This window comes from Cricetulus griseus, chromosome 2 (assembly GCF_003668045.3).
Source record: "Cricetulus griseus strain 17A/GY chromosome 2, alternate assembly CriGri-PICRH-1.0, whole genome shotgun sequence".
Lineage (NCBI taxonomy): Eukaryota > Metazoa > Chordata > Mammalia > Rodentia > Cricetidae > Cricetulus > Cricetulus griseus.
In genome coordinates this window covers 356,739,941-356,760,241 of record NC_048595.1, presented here as the reverse complement: position 1 = coordinate 356,760,241, position 20,301 = coordinate 356,739,941, and the positions used below count along the sequence as shown (strand labels likewise).

Genomic DNA, 20,301 nt, shown 5'->3' with positions numbered 1-20,301 from the left:
CTTTTGGTTTTAAATATGGCAAAGTCCAATGACAATTTCTTCCAGTAATGAGCTAAATCAATCTGTACAAAATAGAAATGCTGTAGAGTTTCACTTGTGGCCACGTCTCGGCCTTGTTGAAGCCAGCCAGCTCTTTTGTATAGTATGTTCAAATTAGAGAGTCTTTACCAGCTAAAACAGGACACCTCATTTGATCCCATTTTACACTGAGGATTTCAAAACTTGCCTTGCCAGGGCTCTGCTGTTTAAAAAGAGACATTTCTTGAAGAAATATGCTGAAATTCATCCATGATTCTGCAATGCAGTGGCTCAGCCTGGGCCTTTCATCTGGCTTGGAATTGATAACTTCCCAGCTGAAGAGAGAGAGAGAGAGAGAAAAATACAATTGAATGTCAACAACGATAACACCAACACCAGTGTGCATCCACTGAACACTCATGGTTTTAACAGATAGTTATTGGAGATTACTGTTGGCTTCATTATGCTCTGAGTTCAGTGGCATAAACCAGCCAGATACCCAAAGACTCGGATGCCAAGGGAAACATGAGCTGCACCCCTGAGTAGAACATGGGAAACATTAGGGAGGCCAGGGCTGGGGCTTTGGAGCATGTTTTCTAAAGAAGTCATTTTTTAACTCAGATCTGCAATGAGTTAGTACTTTACTCAAACTGTTGACTGTAGAACACCACAGTATATTAAGAGCCCCTTGGATGGAGAAAACTGAAAGTACTGCCCTGTCTAGCCTCAGTGTGGCACCAGTAAAGTGAGCCAGGAGAAAAGCAATGTATAAAGTTTATGGGGAGGAGGCACAGCTCATACTGGGCCTCGAAGTGCTTATTGAAAACCTAAATCCTTGGGCTGGAGAGATGGCTCAGCAGTTAAGAGCACTGGCTGTTCTTCCAGAGGACCCAGGTTCAATTCCCAGCACCCACCTGACAGCTCACAACTGTCTGTAACTCCAGTTCCAGGAGACCTAACACCTTCACACCAGTGCACATAAAATAAATTTAAATAAACTAGTTTAAAAAAAAAGAAAACCTAAATCCTAAAGACAGGAAGTCACAGCACATTTAACAAAGAAGGAACAGTGGACATAATTATTAATAATACAGACAATGGGTTTCCAATATATGTGGTATTTGGCCAACTCTAGAAAAACTTAATTCAATGGTGTCTTACAATACCTCCCCCTTAATTTTGAAAACAAAGTTAGTATGTATGGGCATACACTCGAAGTTGCTGTGTTGTGGGGTGGGGGGTGGTAAGCATGCCACGGAGTGGAAGTGGAGGTCAGGGCTCAACTTTGTAAGGTGTGCTGTCTTTCCCCACCTTTCAGTGGGTTCTGAGGATAGCTCCCAGCTGGCCAGGGTTTGCATCAACTGCCTCCCTTGCTGAGTCATCTCACCAGCCCAATATTCCCTATCTCTCTGACATATCTTTCCCCAGTCATCTCAAATGTGTCGAACGGAACCCAGAGGCTGGCAGTGTGCCATGCCCTTGTCCTTGTTTTTTCACAAGAATCTCAGTGAACTGAGGACTAGAAACATTCAGAAAGAAGAAAATGTGGAAATTACACCATTCTATGAAATGACAGTGACATCAATCTCTTAAAACTTACTTTTACAATCCTAACTCATGAAAAACAAGTTCTGGTAAACAGTCTCACATCCATAATGTGAGAGAAAACTTCGTCTTACTATGTTGAAGGTTGTGCCATCACAGAGCCATGGATATACAATAAACAAATTCAGTGAAGGTGCCAGCAGAAGGCACTAGTGAACTGTCATGCAAGGGTTTCAGAGGGAGGCTGATATCTGGATTCAACCCCAGTGGCCCTAGAGCAAAATGGCCTTAGCTCATAGTGCTCAACTAACTACAGGGAAATTATGTACATAGAGAATAACAGAATATACATGTTTTGTGAATACTCTCAATAGTCAATTTCTCAATTAATTAAGTTTTTTTAATATAAATGTTTGCTGGTCCTGGTGATACAGGCTTGTGATCCCAGCTAACCAGGAGGCTGATGCAGGAGAATTTCAAGTCAATAGCCTTGTCTGGGCTAAAGAGTAAATTTAAGGCCAGCCTAGGCAACTGAGTGAGACCATGTCTCAATAAATAAATAAATAAATAAATAAATAAATAAATAAGAAATAAGAGGCAGCAAAAAAAAGGATGGGTGGGTGGTTAGAAAGCACACGTGCACATATGAGAGTTGGTGATCTAGAGAGCTCAGTGGCAAAATTATTGCCTCCCAAATACTAGGCCCTAGGTTTATTCACCATTGCCTCAATCAATTAATTAAAATCTAAGTGTAAATGAATGCCACAGTACTGAAAGGAGGAGGACATTTCCATGTTACTTTCTCTTTGCTTCAGTTAATGTTCTGCCAGATAATCCCTGCAAGGTTAGCTGTCCAAGCTGAGGTTATTCCACCAGGTAGACATCTACCCAATGACTTCTTGCATGTCATGAGTAACGGACATGTGAGCATGTCTGACTTTCGGGCACTAGTTTCTGTCTCCATCAACATTACCCCATCTCGAGCTAGTGAGTATGCCTGTTTTCATTGGTGAGCAAATCATACACCAGATCTGCATTCCTGGTCAATGATTCCAGACCTATTATAAGAACACCAAGTACATGGCAAAGGAGCCCTTATCCATAACAAAATCCTACCAGTGTGCCTGCTTATTGGGGTAAGATTCACACGAGAGAGCAAAAGCAGCATGGATGAAGAAATGCAAAGTTGTTAAGCTGGGGTTATTTTATCGGATATGACAGATTTGTTGCTACTGACACAAATATTTGGGAGGCAATAATTTTGCCACTGAGCTCTCTAGATCACCAACTCTCATATGTGCATGTGTGCTTTCTAACCTAGACCACTGCTCAGCTTAGTGGGACTATGACAAACACACATTTTCATTTCTGTTTCTCTATACTGTCTGATTTAAGGATGTGGTTGAACTGTATGGCAAATATATTTCTACCAAGTCAATCAAAACTATAACAGAATGATTTGAGACTTGATCACTGGAGTTTATTGTTTAAAACTATACAGTGAGGAGCCAGAGAGAGAGGTTAACAGTTAAGAACACTTGTTGCTCTTTCAGAGGACTCAAGTTTGGTTCCCAGCACCCCACAAGGCAGCTCACAACAATCTGGAACTCCAGTTCCAGGGATCAACTCCCTCTTCTAACCTTCACAGGCACCAGGCATGCATGTGGTCCACAGATACACACACAAGCAAAACACCAATACACATAAAAATAATATTTTAAAAACAAATTAGACAGTAATTATTATAGGAACACCCATCTCTATAGTCTCCAAGTCAGTCAACCATTCATTTATGCCACCACAGTTTGAATGGGGAACATAGAATTATACAATTTGGAATGAAGTCAGACATAATGTCAGTTTTTCCTATTCCTTTATGTTATAGATGAAGAACATCACTCAAGCTGTCCCAAATACTTAGGAACAGAGTCAAGACCTAAGGACAAGATTCCTGGTTTCCAATACAGTTCTACTTAAACAGTGTGACTCATCAAACAACAAATAAATTCAGTGTTATCCTTAAAAAACATGTTATTATTGAGAATAGGGAACATTCCTTGTTTCCCCACTTCCAGGAATGAAGAGAAAAGAGCTGTGATTGACCAACGCCAGTGTGGGTTCATGCAAGACCAACCCTTTCTAGGAAAGCAGAGTATGTCATGTGCAGAATCCAATACTCAGCGGAAACTAAGGCCCATGTGTGGCGCTGGCGGTTGTTTAGCACAAGTGACGTCAGAGCACACAGTTGCTCCATCACAAAACTCTAGGTTTTCTTAGAAAGCCTAGGAAATAATCTCTGTGAATACTGGACAAAGCTTAGGAAACATCTTTCCCATGGCTGTCTTACCACCATCCTTGGTATTACTGGATATGCAAGGCAAGACCTAGCTATCATATAGGAAAGTGAAAAGCACTTTAGCCTTCAGTGCAGTTTGAGATTTTAGCAAGTTCTTAAACAAAGACTACATGTCATCTATGATGAAGGCTCCTCTAAGGGAGAGACTTTAGTGTCATTGTTAGTATCTCAGACAGGACACACAAACTCCAGGTTCAAAGGAAAGTAATGTTCTTCATGTGTTGTACGTCCCTGGCAGTCTTGTGTTCTTTAGGCAGTGAGCCAGTGGCACACACACAAAGCCACTGAGGCACTGCCCTAGGTTCCTCCCAACCTCAGTGACCCATGTTCCTCGTGCCTTTAGTCCTAGTTGTTCACGTCACTGCACAGATCCTGGTTCCCTTGCACCCACACCAGCTTTCAGAAAGGTCTTTCCCTACAGTCTGCAAATCTTCCTCTCTCAAAAGAGAGAGAGAAAAAAAAAGGCTTAATGCCATTTGCATAAGTTTTCCTTCAAAAAAAAAAAATACTCTGGTGTTTTGGGACAAGTGACATTCTACCAACCAAAATAAGCAAATTACTGATGAACCCTTAGCCCCAAAGTCCTTTGTCAACAGCTGAAGAATCCATGGCTTCTCCTGTAAACACAATACGATGGCTCCTTGGACAAGCAGCCCCTTTATCAGCAGGAAGGAGCTTTACCCTAGAAGAATTTCAAGCCAATATCCCTACTTTCTGCATCCATGGGCTTGTAGACTACACCTAGTAATGGTATGCTGTGTTGAGGTCTACCCTTCAGAGTTCTTCACTGGGTGTGTCCGGTACCCAAGCTACTGAAATGGGCCTAGGCCTCACTTGGGGAGATCCTCAATGAGCCGTTTGGGGAAGCTCAGAAATTTGCATGGATAAGTGTTCCAGGCACTTCTGAGCCACGTGTTTCTTATCCTAAGAGTCATTGTGAGCAGCAAATTATGTGGAATTTCTACCACCACCACCACCAATACACACACACACACACACACACACACACACACACACACACAGAATCCTTAAAAATACAGTTATTAGAAGCCAGGTTTGAGAGTTTTTTTGGTTTCTGAGACATGATGTCATGTAGCCCAAAATGGCCCTGAACTTGCTGTGTAGCTAAGGCTAGCCTAGTACTCTTGACCTCCCCCCCCCCAAGGCTTCTACTTGCAGTGTGCTGGAATTATATAGGCATGTGCCACCATGCCAGTACAAACACCTGCACTTAACCTGATGGGATTCTTCTCATGGGCTGTCTGGGCTTCATGGTGCAGGACACAGTATTGTCCATTAGGGGGTTCTCTAAGATTAGGAAACCTGACACTCAGCGCTCCTTAAAAATAAACTGTCGTTCTGAAAGAGGGGAGATGATCTAGCATTTCTCCCTCACTGTGTCTGACCACCAGTAGCACCATAGCACCAGTAGCACCAGTAGCACCAAAAAAAAAAAAAAAAAAAAAGTCGGTGTCATTTTCAAAACAGCAACAACTCTTGTTATCAGCACTCCCTCTGTTTATTTCAGTGAGTACACAGCAAGTGTATGCTGTGCTACTCCTGACTCTCCAGAGCCTTAGAATGAGTAGGCATAGCCCTCAACAGCTTACACGAGTGAAACAGTGACTGAGAACACATGGTGTAAGTGTGTGCATGTGTGCGTTTTCGAGCGCGCTCGCGCGCACGCTCACACACACACACACACACACACACACACACGAAAGTCACCTATTAGAAATAGCTTAGAAATAGAAATATCTCAAACTACTAGAAAGAAAATATTTGAAAACTAAGTTGGGGGTTGGAGAAGGGGATTAAACATGTTAAATACTGTTATATACTTCATAGTATAAAATTGTAGCTGTGTGCTTATAGGCGTTTCAAAAGGGAAAGGTATCTTTAAAACTGAAGGCTTTTTCAAAACAAAACTTTATTTTTAATATATCAAAACTCAAATTCTTTCACATATTTTTAACTTTAGATTAAAGGAGATAATGACCAAAGAGAATAGACTAGGAAGAGAGAGAAGAAAAACCATATTGCAGGGGTAGAATAGAAATGAACCTTGAAGGTCCAGCTGGAATTCTTGGTACTGTGAGGACCAAAAGCAAGAGGCAATGTGTAACGCAAGGCCCTTCGCAGGGGTCTCTGAGACTGAAATTTCCTTTGGCATAATGCTGTTTTTCTGTTTTATTTCTGGTATTTCAGCTGAAATAATGGAAATTGCCTGTTTTAAATTATGAGGTAGACAGGAGCATTAAAAAGAATTATAGAATAAGCTTACACAGATTGGCAAGACTTTTTATTTAGGTAGCAGTTTTTAATTGAAAAAAGAGCCAAAAAGTTTGAATAACAATTCAAACAAATGTAGTAAACCATTTCAAGCACTGGGGGTTATGGCAGTATGAAACTGCAACAGGCAACACCTTCCAGGGGACAGGCACTCGCCTGTCTCTTAGAAACTCAGTAACCTCATTTAATCATCACATCTGATTTCTTATATCCCAGGTTACTGCTGAAGAAGTTGGGATCCAGATTCTTCACCTATGTGGCTCAAGGTCATAGTATTATTGAAATAGGAGTGACTGGCACAGGAAGTACACTGTCCTCAGTGGAACATGCAGATCACTTCAGAGATGAACACAAAAGGACATCCATCCCTAATTGCAAGATAAATCAATCAAAACAGGTACATAAAGAGCAAACCTGGTTCCTCTTGGGTCTAAGGCATCAAGGGTTCATCTTTCCTCTTCCAAGCAATTTCAAAGCAGTCCCCTCAAGCAATCCTATAATCTGAGTCCAGCTTCTCCTACTAAATTACATCCTTTTGCATAATCACTACCATGACTGTGGTCTGGTAACCACTCCATTTGCAAGTGCTGTCTCAGATAATTTCCATGTGATTCCCTTCCCTCATCACCACACCCTGCAAGTCAAGACTGGTGTTGTGACCTCCATTATACCCAAGAGAAAACGGGGAAGAAGCAGGGAGGGCTTGAGGCCAGGAGATCTGTTAGTGTCTTCTGTGCAGTTTGTGTTGTTTCCTTGCAGAAATTCTACTGTGATGGGTTTATGACCTTTGGAATGCTGGCTCCCCAGTAAACTCTAAATCACATTACAGAATTTGTGGCCACTGTTCTGACCTCTCTAAGGCACGCAGAAAGAGCCAGGGATATAGCTCAATCCATACAGTGTTTGTGCCACACACTTTTCTGGCCACACACATGCTTCTCTGGTAAGTTTGTAGGTTTTTCATTTTCATATATAAATTCATGATTCAATAATAATCTTAGAACATATTCAGCAGATTCCTGGCAGGGCACAAGTAGAGACTGTTTCATGGTGTGACTCTTACTGTAAACAGGGAATGCATATTAAGGCTAAACAGTGTTTTTTCAGAAAGTTAGCCTTCTCATTGCCCTATGTGACAAACTTTTAAAAAAAGGATTTGCAATAACTTGTCACCTAGCAACTGTGACAAACAGCTGGTACTGCCCTCACACCTATAAATATGTCTTGGACTACAGACCTCTCATTCTCAGCTAGTGACTCAGGGTCTCATGCTCTTTGCTAGTGACCATCTGTTGATGCTAATTCCTGTTAAATTTTTCTTAGAAAGGTCAGTCAGTATCTGGTTATAAACTTTAACATCTTAGTGTAACATGTCAGAATGGTTTTTAATCCTCTGGAGACATTCTATGCCCTCCACGAGTGAATATATGTAGGGGTAGGAACAAAATAGGGACAGGGAATGTCTCTCTCCACAACACTGAATTAGAGTCATGACAAAGCAAATGGGATGTGTCAACTACAGGATCAAACAAGCAAGCTGGAGATTAAAAAATTACACAGCACTCAATTTGAGGCTTTCACTTTCTCAAACCAATTAGCTAAGGAGCAGCTTCTCCCTAGGCCAGGGACAAAGAGGCGCCAGCTGAGTGCCTGTTTTCCTACCAGGGAAGCTGAACACAACCTTTTGAAGACAACTTACGTGTTCTGCCTAAACACACAGACACACCCGCACACGTACACACACACACACACACACACACACACCACAGACCACCACACACACACACACACACACACACAGGCACACACAGGCACACACCACACCCTCTCCTTCTCCCTCCCTAAATTGGAAAGCAGCAAGAATTGGTCACTCCCTAGGACCGTCCTTCCCCATGTATCTCAAACTAAGCAGAGCCACTTTGGGAGGCGCAGATGATCAAATCCACCATTTAGAAGGATGTTTTCTTCTGCTACGTGTGGTATTCTTTTCAAGTGCTGGAGACAAGAATCCAGCCGTTTTCAATATCTCCACTTTGGTTAGTGTTTAATAACTAGAATCTATAAGCCAAGGGCCTGAGCAAGGTAATGTCCTTCACAAGCATAAGGCAAGCACTTATTGAGACAGTACTGGTAGAGACTAAATCACCCTTCCTTCTTGAATACCAAGATTTGATTCAATCACTTCACTGTCCCTAAGCGGGAAGGGATTTCCACCCTATCCGCAAAGTGCAGATCAAAATCAGAGTCAAAAAACAGGCTTCATGGAAAGCAAACTGTCACTGTGGAGCAAGCTTGCTAACTTCTTCTATTTGTGATCTGCAGTTTCGGACAGATGTACAGCCCAGGATTTATTGCAGTTGGGCTCAAAAGTAAATGTCCCCTCCCTGCTTTTTGACATTTGGTTTAGCTGTATGAAACTGGGTACAGGTTTTTCAATATGTTTCTTAGAATTGAAAAAAAAAAAGTTAACAACTCCTAAATTTGCTCTTTAGAAACCAGACCCATTGAACTAACTGGGCCTGAGAAATACATTGCAGCCCAAACCCACAGAATTACTGAGTGATTCCAAAGTGTGTCTAACATAAGGGCCGATGAAAATTAATTTTGATGTATGTGATAAAGAAGGTAACCCACAGTATGACAAAACCTGGTGACTCTCATGCACAGGACAGAAATCAACTACCAACCAACCTGTTGGGCTGTCTGCCTCTAGGTCACATTCATTCCATGGTACACCTACTCGTTTCTCTTTATAGATAAGCTAGCAGTTGAATGACATGACCAGGAGCTTTTAAAAGAATACAAGCATACAAAGACGAACACACCCCTACCAGTCATAAAAACAATTACTTTTCAACATGCTATCTCCGATTTGCTAAACTCAAGCAGATTTTGAAAATATGGTATGAAGTAAACAGGCAATGTGTTAACGGTAAATTAGCACACTGTGGTACCCAAGGGCAGCATGAAGCCAAGATAGGCACACCATGAATTTGGGGTGGGGTTGGGGGGCTGTGTCAAAAGGCACAACCAAGAAAGAATGATGAAAGGTAACATTCCCCCAAAGCTGTCAGAGTCTGAAAAGAAGCCAATCCCTAGTGATTGGGCCTACTGTAAAACAAGACTATAAACATAAAGTTTTCCTGCCTGATGTAGAGGATGTTTCTACAGGAATATATTTCCTCCACTTCCTTGTACACACAAGCAGCAATAGGAGTTTGCCTATGAACGTAAAGGGCTAGTCTTTTAGTGTATTTGCGTTATAATATATAAGTCAGCATGTATATAGGAAGGGCTCCCTGAAAACAGTTATTAAAGAGCCCAACTACTGCTCCATGTCCATGCATATTAGTAGTCTGCTCCAGAAGCCTTCCTTTTTAAAATGTGCATTTAGGAATGAAAGGGAATACAATATAACCAAAGGAGATTGGGACAGTCTAGGTTGAACCTACCAGTGACAGAGGTGCCTGCTCATCTTTGCTCTTTCTTTCTTACCTGCAGGTGACAGATACTTATCTCTGCCACCAGGGTTCTCAGCTGGCTCAAGTTTCTGCCAGCAGTGTGCAAGGGAATTTAATGACTGCCACCTGCAGTTTATGTGTGTAAAATGCCGAGCAGTATATTGGAGATCACCTGCTAGCCAAAAGCACTTTCAGGAAATCACTTTTGAGATATCAGAGAGCATCAGATATCCTATATCAGAGATAAGGAGGTCATGTATATGTGCCCACCAGTGCCCACCAACCACAGCACTCAGATGCAGAAAACCTACCCTTCCTCTTCTCCATTAGGGGCACTGTTTACTGGACTTACCTCATGGTGAAATGATGTTAGATGCCTTCTGTTTGCTATACAGATGCTCATACAGGCTCATACAGGCTCATACAGATGCACAAACACATAGAAGGAAGAATTATTATACTTTCTGTTTGTACACTGTATGTTACTAATATGAATAAGATTGGAAAAAATAACATAGAGAAATGGCTCTCTGATCAACTCAAATTGTTTACTTTTTCTGAGTAAGAAGCATCTAGAACCACAAAACCACAATTACTGTGGAGCATCCCTTTACCGAGCCTGGCCACCCCAAGTGTTTCCATATTTGCAATAGATCAGTTATAGCATGTTAAGTACTTTTATCCTAACCTACTTGGGAACCCATACCCCCAGGTGAAAGCTACAGAGGTAATGAGTCTTCAGGAATGCAGACACAGCCAAATGGAATTAATGGGGCGTGCTGGGCCAAAGTTCTTTTTACAGTAACTCTTTTAAATAAACAACACACAAAAGACACAGGGAGAGATCCTCATCATTGCTTTGCTAAGTAGTCTATGTTTTGAGTTATTTTTTGGTGATGTGATGGGTAGTTTTAATTATCAAGGGGGCATAAACTAGACCCCCCCCCCGGGAGAAGAGCCTCCAAGAACGCCTGTGAGGAATTACATCAATTGATGTGAGAAGATCTGCCTACTGTGAGTGGCACCATTCCCTGAGCTCGAGGCCCTGGACTATACAAATGAAACTTTCCAATTCCAACAGGTTTAGAGTAGCCCCTCTACTTATCACAGCCACAAGACACCACAGACAAAGAATAAACATGTTTGGATTCATCTAATTTTTGTATCAATGTCCCAAAAATACTTTTAAGATACAAATGGAAGACTGGTGGAAGGATGAACCATTTCTGTGAATTCAGTCATTAATCAACTCACTGTTTTCTTAAGAGCTAGTGAAATTAGTGTCCTTTTAAGTAATTATGATAAAGGATGTGAGAGGTGGGGACAGGTAGATCTACAGTGTGGCTCCCGCTAGGTAGGGTATTCAAGGCTGACTATTCCAAACAGGGAATCTGGGCTTCTTTTCTATACATAAGAAGCTGAACATAAGCCCAGCAGTGGCGGTGCATGCCTTGAATCCCAGCACTCTGTGAGTTCAAGCCTGGTCTACAGAGTGAGTTCCAGCACAGGCTCCAAAGATACCTGAGAAACCCTATCTCAAAAAAAAAAAAAAAAAAAAAAAAAAAAAAGCTGAACAGACATGACTGATTTTTTGGTCCCCCCCTGAAATATCTGTGGGCCCTGGGTTTCATCCTTCCAATAACATCTGGAGTCTGAAGTCCAAGGAAACTAAATACTTCAAGTCCTATATGTCTATGAAATGGATATTTGCTTTCCAATGAAAATGGACTTAGAGCTTTGTATTAACTAGAGAGGGAAATGACATGCAATGCCAACAACACATCTTAAAGCATCCCTGGTGGTTCAGATGGGCAGGGGCATCCTGGGCAGCAGCTATCAGTCTCCCTTCAGGTACTATCATAATGTCCCTTCAGGTACTATCATAATGTCAGATCTAAGACCCTACAATTCCCAGACAACAGACTTCCTAGTAGGGATATTAAAATATTAAGTGTCTAAGTCAGGTTATAGCAATGTCTGTGGTTCTATCATGGAGAAAAGTTAAAACCATATATTACTTCATCTGTCATTTTGGGATTATCAAGCCCTTGGTAACTGTGAGCTGGAACAATTGCCCTGCTGACGTGCCTTCCATAGACTCAGCAGGCTTGGTCTGGGAGGACATATGCTGTCTCCCCCGGTGCTTTTTCCTTGTTTGCTGAAGTTAGTAAAATACACATCTAAAAACTGCATGTGATTACAGCAAAGACCTTGGACTTAATTGTAAACATGGCAGTGGAGATCCTAGAAATTAGCATGCAGAGAGAAAACATACCCAAACACTGGTTACAAGAAATGTCAGGCCTAATACCTTGAATAATTAAATCACTCTCAGATTGTCATTGCAGAGTTTTTAAAAACTATCATCCTCTACACTATATTACCAACAATGGTCACTTGTAATGTGTTTTTTCAGTGTTATATAACAATCCCTCTTAGGCAGTGTGGCCTAGGTTTTGTATCATTTCTAAATCATGTTAGTCAGAATTTGGTATTGATATTCTAGACTCATGATTTAACTTGGAAGCTGATTTATGATTAACAAACCAAGTACAACCCTGAATGTATCCAATTCAATCCAGGAAGTAGGGAGCTTATGTGTAAGTATTGCAGACTTAGAAAGTCATCAACTAATTTAGAGCTAGGAACAAAGACTGATTCTCTCTCTCTCCCCCCCCTCTCTCTCTCTCTCTCTCTCTCACACACACACACACACACACACACACGAATTTTTAAATTGTATTATTTTTAATTTCTAATTTCATTTATTTACAGATGGGTAAAAATTTAATGACACAATCAATATAGGGACTTTTAAAATATTTATCTCCCTCTCCTTTGTGAGTGTTCTGTTTACACTTATTTGTTTGGTTTTTTTTTTTTTTTGACAAAAAAAATCCTAGGATCCTGGAACTTACACTGTAGACCAGGCTGACCTAGAACTCACAGAGATCCGCCTGCCTTTGCCTCTCAAGTGTTGGGATTACAGGAGTGTGCCACCACTGCCTGGCTCTGTCTACACTTTTTAAATGATGTTGCTATTGATTCTTTAAGAGCTTCATACAGTGTGTTTTGGTAATATTAATTCCCCACCTTCTCCCAAGTCCTCAGCTTCCCTCAACATTCAACATCACAGCAACTTACCTTTGCCAACTCAAATACCTTCAACATAATTTTCATTGAAATATACAACTGTACATGGTAAAATGTGTTTACTGACTATCGACTGTCAAAGCAACAGAGACTTAAGCAAGAAAGCAGTTCATTTCTCTATGTGAGAGCTGAACCTAAAGGTCCGGGGCTGATATGGGGCTATCTGTAATGTTAGAAACCCAGACCCTGTCTGTATTGTTGCTCAATTAGTCTCAAATCACACATCCTCCAAATGGTCCAAGTCAGTCACTTCAGTTACTCAGTTAACTCATTCACATCACCACTATGAAGAAGAAATGGTATCAAGAAAGTATTCCCCTTTCTCTCTCAAGTCGTGGGCCCATACCTTGTGTTCATGGTTTCCACTCACCAGCTAGAACATGCTAAGTGAAAGCGGTCAGGTGCTAGCGGCCATGTTCTAGCTGAAACCAGGATTCTACCCCCCAAAGAAGAAGGCAAAGCTGGGATTTGGGAACAGCCAGCAGAACATACCACAACAACACTGTTTTGATTCTCTTACTTCAGTAGTTTTCACTAAATTGCACAACTATCAGCACAAAAACAATGGATACAAAGAGATGTGAGGAAAAATAGTTAATTCAGAAATCACACAACTCTAATGGTAGAAGCAGTTGTATACCTGAGTAAGTAGGCAAACACTTTCTGTAAAGGGCCAGAAAGTAAATATTTACATCTCCACTGTACATATTTATATGAGAGAGCACTGTAGTACTCCAATAAAACTTGATTTAAAAAGCAGACAACAGGATGGATTTTCCCCCTTAAGCCACAGCTCAGAGTGTCATGGGTGCCAGAAACATGGCTACATGCAGATGACAGGTACTAATGAACCCAACAACCAAATCAGGAATCATGAAGACACCTGCTACTGGGACAGTCCTCCTACTTATTGAGAAGGTACCAAACGCTAAAAACTACATTAGTGCTTTATTTATGTTATTTCTAGTCCTGACAACAATCCGATAGGCTGAGGAAAATGGCTCCACTTTCCAGAAGACAAGCAGACAGCCAAGAAAAACAGCACCCAGATCAGAACCCGTCCCTTGCAGCTTCCGAGTCTTTTCTCTTCCAGATAAAAGAATGCTTCCCAGAAGTCAGATAAAAGATCATCCTGTAGCACACAGCAAAATACATGCACTTGAACTATTATAGCACTGGCAAAGCAGCTCTGCCAGGTTTGCCATGTAACATCTCACAACAGCAAAGCTTAAAATAGCTCTTGTGCGAGAGGTTTAGCCCAGCTTTAGCAAGGAGCCACCTAACCTTCAGCTCTTCCTGGGTACTAACTGCCAAGGTCTTAAGTGTTGGAGACTTGGTAACTAATGAAGGGCTGAAAGAGCAAAGGTCCCATGGAAGTCACTGAAAACTTACAGGGCCTTCCAAAGTTGAAAGAAGTGGAAGGCATTGATTAACTGTCATCTCTCTTGATCTTTCTTTGAGGCAAACATGTACCATTGCTTCCGACACATTGCTGACTATGTTAATGTGGTATAGAACTCTTTCCGGAAACTGCCCAACAAGGGTCCATGATCCTCACCAGAACCCCAAGCTCTGCTTCCAGTTTTATGGCAAGGAAAATGAAGCTACGTGCGATCAAACCCTCAGTGCTAAGGACACAACAGCTCCCTTCGTCTTTCCTATCTCTTGTGACAATGGGGGGGTGGGTATTGGTTCTTTCCTTTCTTGTCAATGCCAATCTTTGTTATATCTGAGATGAACTGCAAAGACAGCTTCGGGTTTCAGTCAGTACATTAAATCTAGGTTTGTAATTCCTCTGGGTTCATTTTATAATGAAATCTGTATCTCAAAGCCTTTCCTAGCACAAACAAGTAGGTTCCTAAAAGCTAGTTTCCCCGGAATCTCCACATGAAAGAATAGGTTCTGTTTACCCTCATTAAGAGGGGTAACACATCACAGGTGAGAGATCCAAACTACTCCAGAAACACTGAACGTACACCACAGAACCTGATGCTTACAAAGACTACTCAGCATGCCTTTTCTAAGAGCATAAGCACATTTGTAATCCCCTCTTCTCATCTAAGGGTGGAGCCTGTAAGTTTTATGGCATCACTTTAAGATGCCCCACTGGAAAATGGGTTTGTTTTCAAACTGAAACACTTAGAAGTTCAACTAGCTCAGAGTGAGATGCCATGTCCTGAGTCAGGAGGATCTGTACATTGCCCCTGTTCTGTTTACATAACTAGCAAGGGACCCCGTCACCATGGTAATTACTGTGTGAAGCTCATTAACGTGTGGGGTTTGTCTAGTTCTGGGAGCACCAGTCTCCATCCTGAAACACTTGCATGCTGGGGATGGGAATGCAGAAAACCTTCATAACTCACTGTTGCCAGGCAGAAGGGAACATTCTGGGCTTTGACTCCTTCCATTACCTTTTTCCATATTAGGCACAACCACACACACCCCTCCCTAGGCAGAGGATCTGCTGCAGTCTGGTGATACTCTTTGAGACACTACTACAGGCCACGGTGCCAAATCTTTAATAGACCTGGCTGGTATTTACCCAGTGGGTGAAGATTGCTCCTGGAGCATGCCAACTCTACAAAAATAAGGCTAAAGCAGAAAAGTGGGCGTGGCTTGTCTGGATGATTCCCAGAACCTCCTTTCAAGGTTGCTTTTTCATCTGTATCCCCAAGGAAAGGGCTAATTGACCCATGAGAAGCCAACCACTGAAACTGTCCTCCTAGCCATCATGTTCCTTATGTGTCTCCAGGGACAGCTGGGACATTCCTGCCCCCCCATCCCCACCCCCACCCCTAGTTTCCCAATTTCAGCATCAGAACACTTTGTGACCTAGAGGTACTCCAGGCATTGCTACATCCGGGGTTTACCCCTTGCCTTTCTCAGTCTGGGATTCTGAGACAGCAGGTGTCTGAGAAGGGAGGTCACTGAAGACATTAGAAGAGCAAAGAAAGATTAGAGTGAAGATGGATGGGTGAGAGACTCTGAGGCTGTGAAAGAAAGTATATTTTAAAAGTGTGTGTTAGTGTCTATGGAGTCACTAGATGAGGCATTCCTGTCCAGATCAAACAGCCTAAGAACAATATTCTCTCATTAAATCATTTTATTTTTCCCCTACAGTTTTCAGGGGGAATCACAAATAATTGCTTGAAAAAAAAATAAACACAGTTTAAAGACTCAAAAATCCTTCCTCTGAGTGCCCCTCCCCATTGGCTCTTGCTATATATAAAGAATTTAGGTTGCAGCAGGGCCACCCAAACATAGAAAACTAAAAATACCCAGATTTTAATTGAAAGAAAAGTTTGGTGGCTGAAGAAAACCCCAATTTTCAAAGCAACCTCTCTGCCCAGAATGTTTGCTCTCTACTTTTTTCAAACCCTAAAATGAGATGCTGTTTTCAACTCCCCCACCTTAATTGATTTTTAGAAAAGAACCCCTTTCTGTCCTCTAGTCAAGTTGAAAAATCAGGTAACTAAAACATATAATGCTCTCTGTTTGCATGTGTGTTAAATTTATGCACACCCCATATTAGATTTTTGGGCATAAGATGCATTTGTGCACACAACGAGGCATCCTGTCATCCAGGACATGACTACCAAGGCACAGCAAGCTGTCTGGGATATGAGCCTACCCTGACTCTTGCAGCTGGTACCTTGGGACACAACCATGAAACCATGGGTGGCCCCATGAGAGAGATTGAGGCTGAAAGCCTAGAAGACAAGGACATGGTCATGCCATGAAGAAGAACACTCAGTAGTCCATTCCAACATCCTTACTGTCTAGAAGGCACACAAAATGTTTCTAGAGAGAATTTTGGTATCTTTGGAGGGAACCAGAACCAATATTTGTAGATAGGAAGAGATGGTTGTACTTTTATTCACTGAAGGAACCCTTAGACCTCTTGAATTGGAAATAGAAATGAGAAAGTTCACAGTGCCAATTAGATGACACCAAACAAATGTATAATATGAATATGTATGCTGTAACCCTGAACCATATCTAGGGCTACTCTTGGCCATCTAAGATACACCATGTAGGCATCCTGGCTTCCATGGGAATCTGTACATATGGTTAGCCCATCAAACCTACAGGATCTACCAACTCAGGCCAAACATATTTGGGGGAAGTTATAATTGCAATGAAGATGAACAGGCTTTGTGGAGAAGCAATTTAGGCACCCAGTATTGAGGATGACAGGCCTTGGGAGCAATTCCTTGAGAGACAGTTATACTTCTCACTCAATGCAGTCAACATGCACACGAGCTTAAACAATTATACAAAGGATCAAGACAAGGTGAAGTAAACACATCCCCTGGAGTCCCATTCTAAACAGGAAGAACACATAAACCATCCAGACTAGACCCTCCAGGAACCCATTGTAGAGCTGTGTGGGGAGCTGGAGAGCAAATGAGCCTGCACCCACACAACTGAGCCACCTTCTAGAGAGGGATGGTTTCCCATGCTCTGCCTGCCATTGGGATGCACACAAGGGTTAGACCTCAGCCACTGATGTTTGAACTCGGCTGTGACCTACCCATTTAATGTTGCTAATGGATGTATGTCACTTCCATATTATTTACTACTTTGGAGAATTGAACAGAGCTCCTTCACACCATTAGGGGAAGCACTAAGACCAACAGGTAATAAATGGGACCTCATGAAACTGAAAAGCTTCTGTAAGGTGAAGGACAACATCATCTGGACAAAGCAGCAGCCTACAGGATGGGAATTTTTTTTTTTACCAACTCCACATCTCATAGAAGACTAATATAAAAGAAAACATAGAGAACTCATGAAACCAGATGTCAAAAAAATCCAATTTTAAAAATGAGGTACAGATCCATTCATAGTATTCTCAGTAGAGGAAACTCAAATGGCTAAGAAACACTTTGAAACTTTAGTAGGCAGTATGTTTGTCCCCTCAAATTGGGGCTCTTGAGCCATTCAACCAGTACAACATGATGAGAATAAAATTGTGACAGTTTCTGAGCCCAGGTCTTAAGGAAATGGCAGCTGGTACTTCCTACTTTCAACCTCCTCATTTCTTATTTAGAAAGCCACAGTGTATATCTTATCTCAAATAAGTGGCACAATTAATTTCAATAATGACTAATAGATATGGGCAAATCCAATGGACAGGATATTCTGGCAGGCATTTTAAAAACATTTTCAAATTGTTTAGATGTGACTGGAAAGTACTTGTAATTAAAAAGTCAATATAGAAATATACATATATGTGCATGTACACATACCATATGTTTATCATAACTTTGTCAAGAAAATTCATCAAAGTACAATATAATTACACTGCATATGTATAATTTTATGTACAATATAATTACATCCGGGTACTGAGGTTAGAGCTGATCGTTTCTGCTTTATCTCCCCCAAGCAAATAGCTAAAGCATCCTTCAAGCAGAATACCTTCAGTGGGAAGACTTCTTTTAAAATATATTCATGATAGTAAACGAGACTAGTACTTCAAGAAAAGATCTGTTTCCCCATTATTCTACACAACGTGGATAAACACATCATGAAGAAGTGAAAAAATGAAACGTATTTTGATAACAATTTATCATAAAGAGTCAAAAGGCCCGTGGTGACAAAAAGGGGACAGCCCACCTAATTTAGGACCTTGCTCTGCCAGTCACCAAGGATAGACCTGCCCACAGCCTGCCACAGATACTCTGTGGCCTTTTGGTATCATACATTAAAGACCTTCATCATATTTTAGCAGTGGCAATAAAGACCTCATCACCGTGTACTTATAGACTGGAACCAGCCTCACAGGGGAGGGAGCCCTATTGGGGACTGCAGAGTTCAGGAAGCAGGTCAGCGGTTCGGTGGTGGTGACGATATTGCCCACAAAACAAACTCCCCTGCAATAAGGACAGATTGTATTGTTCTACGTGTTCTTAATCAGGTTCAAATATTAGCCCAGCTGGGTCAAAGTAGGATTTCAAGAGTGATAAATATTTTCCATGATTGTATGGGAGAATGGAGGAAGATAAATCATTAATTCCTTCAACCAAACTTGATAAATGTCTGTGATGGCTTCAGGATGCCGAAGTAGAGAAGATGTTGTAGCCTTGGTAAAACTAATATTGACTCTGATGTTGGCCCACAATCCTTTGTAATCTGGAGCTGGTCTCCTCAGGCTCATGAGAGCCACTGTGAGAATTCTATAACTCACTTCCCAGTGACCTGGTGAGAATGGGTGCATTTACACCACAAGATTCAGCAAATGCTAAGAAACTGGCATTTCTTCCCCAGAGAGCAACTGTTGGACATCTACCAGCATCACTCCCACCCAGGGCAGATAAGCATGAGGACATTCAAGGATACAAAAGCTCAAATATGTTTGCTCCTAGAAATCTGCCTCGACTGAAGGACAAAGTGCACAAGGCTGGCTTTAAGAAATGGCACTATCACTGGTTAGGCCTCATCCGTGATATAAAATTATACTTATTTTTTTAAAAAATCCTGCCAGTCTGAACTATTATAACACTGGAAATTGAAGAATATATTTTAATCATTTTCTTTTATTCTTCCAAAACTAAAACTCAATGCAATGGGTAACAACATGATCATACTAATTAGTCCATTGTGTGTTTAAAAGAGCCTTGGATTCCCTAAATACAACAACCTTTCAAAAACTCAGAAATAAATACAGGCTAGACAAGACTAATATGAAACCTGAAAGTCTGGAATGCTCTAAAATGTGAAAGGCTGATATGATACCACAAGTGAAAACTCCTACTCCAGATTTCATGGTCACAATGCAAACACACTAAAAACCGTCCAGGAAATTAAAGTTTAGCATGTATGAAACAGAAGTGGGTTTCATGTTTAGACATCGATCCCATCCCCAAGATATCTAATTACAGATATGCAAATATGCCAAAAATGTAGAGAAGGTACGGAAGGTCCTGAAATCCATAGCTACCGGCTGTGTGGATTTCGGAGAAGTGATGAAGCAGCCCACCACTCTACAGCAGAGAACAACAGAAAGATCTGAAAATGCAAATTGAATTCACAGTTCTAGAGTCTTGGTGGCCTTTGCAAACGAACTTACATCTTTACCACCCTGCAAGGAGAATGACAGCAATGCCCTGCAGTCCAGAATTGCCACATTTTCCCCTCGGAGACACCTGAGCTTCAGCACATACACTAGGTGTTCTCGAACGCTACCACTGTATCCTTGGCCCTCCGACCCGAAGTGCTCTTGCTTGCTGACTGTTTCACCCTGTGCCATCTTCCCACTCAGACGGCTTGCTCCAAGACAGCAGGGCCCACACCTGCCAACCTATCACCTAGTGTAGCCACTAGTCAAGAGTCAGAACTCAACAAATTTCTACTTTGTGAGCAGCTAAATGTGTGAACATAATTACCCAGTCAAAGTGCTTTCATGACAAAACACATTAAAAGCATAAAATGAGTTTCATGTTTAGACGGGTCCCATCCTCATGCCTCAGG

General features: G+C 41.6%; 1 protein-coding gene across 1 annotated transcript in view; it reads right to left on the bottom strand.

Moving 5' to 3' along the window:
- Retreg1 (reticulophagy regulator 1) overlaps positions 1–20,301 on the bottom strand; it is a 124,650-nt gene that overhangs the window by 8,953 nt on the left and 95,396 nt on the right. Inside the window, exon 4 of the mRNA XM_027400043.2 lies at positions 227–353. Within this exon, the coding sequence (XP_027255844.1) occupies positions 227–353 (127 nt within the window). The remainder of the gene's footprint in view (positions 1–226; positions 354–20,301) is intronic.